The sequence below is a fragment of the Coenobita brevimanus genome, chromosome 69 (assembly GCF_032717465.1).
Source record: "Coenobita brevimanus isolate Jiangsu-jjx chromosome 69, ASM3271746v2, whole genome shotgun sequence".
In the NCBI taxonomy this organism is placed as follows: domain Eukaryota; kingdom Metazoa; phylum Arthropoda; class Malacostraca; order Decapoda; family Coenobitidae; genus Coenobita; species Coenobita brevimanus.
Genome location: NC_137022.1, coordinates 24,751,826 through 24,759,708, shown reverse-complemented (window position 1 = coordinate 24,759,708; position 7,883 = coordinate 24,751,826). Strand labels below are relative to the sequence as shown.

Sequence of the window (7,883 nt, the reverse complement as noted above, 5' to 3'; positions counted from 1 at the left end):
ACCTCCTTTTTCATCTTTGGGGCTTTGTAGGGTTCAGAGAGCCAGAAAGAACCTGCTAGTATAAGACAGTAACTTAATATGAAAGAAAATGTGCCTGTTGAAAGATCGTGTATTAAATCAAGGACAGTGAATATAGTAGTGTCACATTATAGCTTTATTCTTTTTAAATAAGTAATAATAATAAAATAATAATAATAATAATAATAATAATAATAATAATAAAAATAATAATAATAATAACAATAATAATAATAACTGAAACAGGTATTTTGCAGATTATACTAACCTTAGGTAAGTGGGAAGCCTAAATAAGACTGATATATGTAGAAAACTGCCAAAAAATAAAGGAGATTTATAATAATTTAATTTCTGCAACCACCTCACTTAATATTTACCTCATTCTTTCCATACTTCGACGGTTTTATTCAGCTTGGGATGGATTTTTCGAACTGGAAGGGTTTAGGGACAACCTTCCTAACGCTTTCAAAACAGTGAGGCCTCCTAAGCTGAGAGAGAGAGGGAGAGAGAGAGAGAGAGAGAGAGAGAGAGAGAGAGAGAGAGAGAGAGAGAGAGAGAGAGAGAGAGAGAGAGGGAGCGAGAGAGAGAGAGAGAGAGGGAGCGAGAGAGAGAGAGAGAGAGAGAGAGTCGTCTAGAAGAAACTACGAAAAGACCCATCTGATTCAAGTTAAATAAATATTGGTAAGTCAGGGTTGATCATTGGTAGCGCATTTGTCTTACGATCTCTTGCACCATGAGTCTGGGTTTGGCATCAGGCCGCAGCATGTATTCAAAATAGGTGTGGCAGTGTGTCCTTTCATATGCAATTTATTATATATCTGCACCTGTCTATTCATACCGATTATAATTACAGACATTGACTCACCTGGGCATATAGTTTTTGGTAGGTCCTTATTTATTTACATATTTATTTATTTTCTGCACTCTCACTGTTCAGAGCAATTATATACACAGAATGACAGACGCAAGCAATCAGTAAAATTTCTTCATTGTAACATGCACTGCGCCCATTCCCGACCCTTTACTTTCCCGATTCGTACCTCGCCAGCATCAGGAAGGGATAATTCTGGCTATCACTCCCTCCAGGAGAATGTTTCATAGTGCAGCGAACTTCAAATGGACGAATACAGAATCTTTTTTCTTCACTCCCCTCCCTTCCTTTTTTAAATCATGGGCTGGTTCACGAATCACGTTACTCATGAAGCCGTGTCCTCGTTGGGTATTTCGTAGTACCTCTTCCTTAGCGGTTTATTTTGCATTTCACACTTTCATATTTTAGGTCATTTGTATCTTTTTAAAATCGATGTAGTGTTGGAAAGGGATGCCTTCATGCGGTGGCATTGATATAAGTGGGCGGTGGTGATGCCTGGTTATGTAGGCGTCCCTCTACTCCTTATCTCCCGAAAGGAGGGTAATGGTCAGCAGGAAGGAAGAATTTCAGCCTGCAGTCCACTGGGTTCACATTTAAGTGAGCCTTAGATTGCAGCTGCTACCACTAAAATCGATGTATTTTGCATTAGTGATATAGAGTTACATTAAGGTGTAATGTACAGAATGAATCGCCAAGGAAAAGGTGTTACGGTAGAATGCGACCCTTATTACTTAGTTTACATATCTGTGGTGGGTCTAGTCTGCAGTTCCCACCACACAATGGGCACATCTCGAAACCAAGCCTTTCGTGTGTATATGTTCCTGCGCACCCTCTTCTCCAGTTCCGTCACCTCCCTCCAGGGCGTGATGCTCCTGCGGTACTGCCCGTCCTCCTCCAGATCGCTGTCGAAGTAGGTGTCTGGGTCGTGCTCGCTTTCATAAGCCACAATTTCGTATCGTGCAGGGTGCCGTCCGCCTCGAGGGTCTGGCTGGGTTGGCGCGTACCTATAAACAAAACATTACTCTAGATGTAAATTAACCCCTTCAGTACGGTGATATCTTTTATTTATTTCGTTAGTTATTGCTTTTTCTGGGTAACTCCAAACGATTTTATTTAACTTAAGAAAGAACCTTGGTTTAGCAAGGGGTTAATGAAGCTTGTATGTGAGATCCAATTAACAAAATAGTTTAGTAATGACAAGAATACAGATGAAAAGGGCGTCATCATACTAAAGGGGTTAACAAACTTACAAATCAGTTCCCTGTCATAACTAAGAGTTTGCTTTGAAGAACTTTTTCAGTTGTGAAACTTCAGTCATCCACCGAATCATTATAGATTCTTAACTTTTATAAAAGAAGTGGGTGTTCTAAAAATGCTTAACATCGAAGGTCGTGCAGAGAACTAATTTAGGGCATGTACTAAAATAAATGAAGGGAGGGGGCAAGTTAATGCTGCATCAATTAAATCAACATTCATTTTAAAGGGTTGCAAATTGTTTCTGACCATGCTTTACCGACATCAAATAAACATACACAGATTGAGATCAAAGAGGGCACTTGGAACATATGGTGCAAAGGGGTCAGATGGTCTGGTACCCCCAGCATCCCTCCCTTCCCCTCTCTCTGCATGTGCCTGTTAAGATCAACCATGTCTGTCAGTCTAGGGTTGTATGAAGCTGAATAACACAGTGGTCTCCCCCACTCCGAAATTTTCAGAGACATGTAGTTAAGTAATAATTCCTAATGAAGAACTAAATCCTTTGCGTAATGATTCCGGATGAAGAACTCGCGCCTTTAAAGAAGTGCATGTGGAAGAAGTGTACGTTTCTAGATTTACGGACACGTCGTAAGCAGAGGGGACAGGGAGGGTTAACTGACATCTCGTATCCTTCCCCCCCCCCATGTCTGATAGTATGAATAACACACAAACACACAGACAAATAGATACATAAATAGATAGGTAAATAGAGAGAGAGAGAGAGAGAGAGAGAGAGAGAGAGAGAGAGAGAGAGAGAGAGAGAGAGAGAGAGAGAATCTTACAAAGCTAGTCACAATGGCAAACTAAAACAAATGGTACTAACACCGCCCCTCGCACCGTATACACCAAGCCGTACATCTGGGCCTGGCGAATCACCTGACGACGGTCCAAAATCTGGTCACCCTGGGTACGAAAATACAAAAATACACTTGTTAGTTGTTATAAAAGGTGGTCCATAAATAACGCTGCACTAGAAACTCTATTATCTTCTGTGTTGTGGGAATGCCGCAGTTTGGGCAGGTGTGGACTGAGAAGGGGTTGTGGGAAGTAGGAAGTGATTGAATGGTGCAGGATAGACACTTAACACTGACCGAGCCGTCCCCGCAACACACGACTAATCAGTGGAAGTGGAATGTTATATACGAATCACCCTGTAAAATGATGGAGGTTTATATACAAATAGAATGTAAAGGTCGCTGTCAAGTGGATAGCAGTATGCCTTTGCAATGATCTTGATTTTGATCAAGATTTCATGATTTCGTCTTGACTTCCAACGCATGCCCGAACGTTTTTTAACAGATAAAATGAAAGCAAGATCGTGAAGAAATAATGAATTATTTTCACACAGAAAACACGCTTTTGATCATCATCATCATCATCATCATCATCATCATCATCATCAACATCATCATTACCACCACCACCACCACCACCATCATCATCATCATCATCATCATCATCATCATCATCATCATCACCACCCCCACCACTACTCACCTTGCCATATCCGTGTTTAAGAAGCCACCACCACAGCCCCTGCCACACCGCCACCACCACCACCATGACCGCCAACATGGGCCCCCTGGGGATTGGTAGCAACTTTAATAACTATTTCTTATACAGGACATAGGAACTTCGCTGCCATTTTCCTTGTGTCCCTTACTTCTTCGCGACAGGAATATAAGTTTGTAGACATTTTCAAGAGCTGATCTTTCTCTGTCTCTTTCTGTGTCTGTCTGTCTGTCTGTCTGTTGACAGTTGCTCGTGTACCCATTTCAGCCATTAGTGAGTTAAATTCCTTACAAGTTTATTCATTTACATTTTCTTCTTTCCTATAAAGAGTACACAGTTTTGTTTTAGTTTTAATCTGTCAGAGATCTCTAACTTTTTTTCAGCCAAGTGTAGTTAGACTGGAGGATTCCTTATGACTAGTAACCAAAGAGACTCATTTCTACCTCATAACTAAAGCTCATCGCATTTCACACAACCACGACTTAGTACTCAAGTTGGGCGAGTGACCCAGTTCCCTCGAGTGAAATAAAAGCGACTATAATATCAATGTGGTATATTTCCCTGCCCACCTAAACGCTTTTCCCCAGTCAATTCGCATCTTCTGCCAACATGTCTTCCTTACCAACTCGCTTTCCTATGCCAACTCGTTTTCCTGGTCAATTCTTACTAATTCTTATTCTATGCCAACTCGTTTTCCTATGCCAATTCATCTCCGTATGCTAACTCGCGGCATAGATCAACCCTGGCTAATTCGTCTCCTCTGCCAACTCATTCCCTTACCAATCCGCTCTACGGTTTTGTCAACTCACGCCCAGTACAGTATCCTCGTAGCCGACTCCTCACCCTCGCTACCCACATCCCCCCTGGTACGGTAGTACACCCACAGGCCGAGCAGGGTGAACACGCCGAACACTCCCACCAGCCCGTACACCAGTAAACCCAACCTGAAATCAACATCTTTGGTCAGACGAATGGTGGTGGTTAACTGTAATGGACGCAAGTGTTATTTATTTATTTATTTATTTAGTTAGTTATTAGATTGGGTAGGCTTTCTTTTTATTGTCTCTATTCATTTATTTTTGTTTGAGGGTTTTATTTATTTTTTTATTTATATATTTATTTATTGTCGTGAGAGTGTGCTGATCATCGTTTTCAGAACTGGAGTGACTGAAATGATATTAACAACAGAAACACAACAGCAACATGAGTAATAATAAAAACAGTAGTGGTCGTAATAATAATAATAATAATAATAATAATAATAACAATAATAATAATAATAATAACAACAACAACAATAGGGGTCAGTAGTCAGATCATGAGAACTCCTTGCCTATTAGCCCTTAAACCTTGTGATGCACTTATTTAAATTACTCTAACTAACGCCAGTCTATTTTACTCTCCACTGTGAAGCCTTCCGAGGTTTCAGGGTCAAAGGAAACCTGTTACTATTACTTTGGCCCAACAGGAGTCCAGTCCTAGAACCATTCGCAAAGGAGGTACCATCACGATCACTGGATCACCTAAATAGCCGCTACAAATTGAACAATACCTTAGCTGAGTGCATGTCATCCCCTTTTGGTATCTTACAAGTATATCCCTTCGTCCTTTTGTAGTCACGGGCGTAGCATCACAAACGTTATTATAGGGTACAGTAGTAATAGCTGAAAATGATACTTATATTAGAAATGGGGAAGACAGTGTTCAAATGTAGCAAAAAAAAAAAAAAAAGGGGGGGGGGGGAGTATAGTGGCCTCCTTACATGTACTTGACGCTCTCCAGCCAGATAGCAGCACGGCGGTAAGGGGTCGCTTCTCCTCCTGGCGGCCCCTCCTCGCTGCTGAAGAAAGACATGTCGCTCTCGGAAGCACACGACGGACAGGAGCAGCCCGAATCGCACGTGGACGACATTTTGCGGCCGGGGCGGTAATGGCGGAGGGTGCGGATCAGGTCAAAGTCGCCATCTTCGTCTGAGTCGGTGGTCATGTAACCTCCATTTTCCCCTTTCCCGCCAAAGTGTCTGCGTTCTCTCAGTCCCCGTTGACGCCCGTTTCTGCTACTATTTCTGCGTTTACTATCGTTTCTGGCACTGTTTCTGCGTTTGCTATCATTTCCACTACTGTTTCTGCATTTTTCACTGTCATATCCACTACTGTTCTTGCGTTCACTGTTACTATTATTATTCCTACTCTTACTATCACTCCTACCGGCACTACTTCGTCTTCCACTACTCCTACGTCTGCCACCATCCCTGTCACTACTATTTCCACCACTGTTTACTGGTTCTGTTTGATTTCTGCTACTGTGACACCCCAAACTGCTCCATCTGTCACTATCTCTATCACGGTCACTACTGTTACTACTGTCATAACTCTCTGAAGTCGCATCGTAGTTGTCATCCGTTGTGCTGGAGCCATCTGTAAATAGTAGTAGTAGTAATAGTAGTAGTAGTAGTAGTAATAATAATAATAATAATAATAATAATAATGATGATAATAATAATAGTAATACAAATCAGTCAATAAATCAGTCATCATTATCACCACCACCACCACAACCACCATTATCATCATCATCATCATCCTACATAACTGAGGCTCAATGAATGTCCTGCAACCACAACTTAATTATCAGGTTGCAGGAGTGACCCAGTTCCGTCAGGTGAAAACAGACCGACTATAGTGAGCCAGTGAGAACGCTAATTTACCCCCTTCATTACGGTAGCCTCTCTCTCTCTCTCTCTCTCTGTTGTTGTTATTCATGTTGTAGGTCCAGGTTTGTCTGAAATGTGAACCCAGTGGACTGCAGGCTGAAACTGCCCCTTCTTGCAGCCCACCATCCTCCTTTCGGGGAATAGGGCGGGAGTTGAGGGATGTTTCTGTAACCAGGCAGTTCAGACCCCTGGTTAATTTAGTGCCACCACATGAAGGCGTTAGATGGATTAATAAAGGCTGTGTCTAACCCCTGAAAGTAGCAAGAGCTGAGAGAGAGAGAGAGAGAGAGAGAGAGAGAGAGAGAGAGAGAGAGAGAGAGAGAGAGAGATCGCCGGGCTGGAGAGATTTAATGTTGGTCAAGACATTTAGTGGATGGTGCTGGAGGGGGACGCCTTCACGTGGTGGCACTGATATAACCAGGCGGATCCACTGCCTGGTTATACAAATGCCCATCAACTACGTAACTACTTCCTTTACCCTCACGGACCACCACCACCACCACCACCACCACAACAACAACAACAACAACAACAACAACAACAACAACCTTACCTCCGTCGTCTGAGTCATCGTAATCTTCATCTTGTTTTTGTTTTTCTGCTTCTCTTTGTGTCTCTTCTTTGGCCTCTTTGCATTCCTTTTCCCGTTCTTTATGTTTCAGAATCCAGTTATTTTCACTATGTCCTTCTTTCCTCCAGTCATTTTTTCCCTCCTGTATTTCTCTCCATCTCTCCCCTTCCTCCCTTCCGCTTTCTCCATCCTCATATTTCTCCCTTTCACTGTTTACCCTCTCCTGTATTTCTCTCCATCTCTCTCCGTCTTCCCTCGCGCCTCCTTCTTCCTCATATCTCTTCTTTTCAGTGTTTTCTCTCCCCTTTATTTTCCTCCATCTCTCTCCTTCCTCCCTCCCGCTTCCTCTTTCCTCATATCTCTCACTCTTTTCCCCTTCCTGTCCTTCCCTCCCATTTATTCCTCCCTCCTGTTTTTCCCTCCAGCTCCCTTCTCCTCCTGTTTTTTCCCTCCAGCTTCCTCCCTCATTGACTTCATTCTCTGTAAACGCGACCGAGTGGAGGGACACAAGGGACCCTAAATGTAAACGAGGGATTTCCACCTCTTCCCCTAGGAGTGTCATCTCTACGTCCTCCATTTTCCTTTATTTATATCTGCAACATATTTTCATTGAGTCTGTCAGTGTTCTCTTTATCTTACTTTATTACTGTGCACCATTTCCTAAACAAATTTTAAAAGATTACTTGTGTTGCTTTTTTTCTATGTGTGTGTTACATATGACGCTGAATTCTGAGCGTTCATGTTACTTTTCCACGCCGGTTTTCTGTTTTCATACACCTTACGATAAAGAACAGCTGAAGATCTATATTCTTCGCACTACACAAATCACCGGAATAATTCTGTATAGTCAGTTAGTGTTCTGTTCCGAGTTACTGTTGACAAACTTTGAGAACGAATTTGTTGCTCACGTTCTGCATTATCACAGAATCACTGCCTTGAAA

At 42.2% G+C, this 7,883-nt stretch overlaps 1 protein-coding gene across 1 annotated transcript; it reads right to left on the bottom strand.

The window, feature by feature from the left end:
* Positions 1 to 1,302: 1,302 nt before the first annotated feature.
* On the bottom strand, positions 1,303 to 6,060 carry LOC145406077 (uncharacterized). Its single transcript, XM_080277263.1, has 5 exons — positions 5,421 to 6,060; positions 4,468 to 4,602; positions 3,644 to 3,728; positions 2,970 to 3,049; positions 1,303 to 1,893 (listed from the first exon to the last, which is right to left on the bottom strand). The coding sequence occupies exons 1-5, from the start codon at positions 5,642 to 5,644 to the stop codon at positions 1,626 to 1,628; spliced, it is 792 nt and encodes a 263-aa protein (XP_080133389.1). The 5' UTR covers positions 5,645 to 6,060; the 3' UTR covers positions 1,303 to 1,625.
* Between the last annotated feature and the right edge of the window lie 1,823 nt (positions 6,061 to 7,883).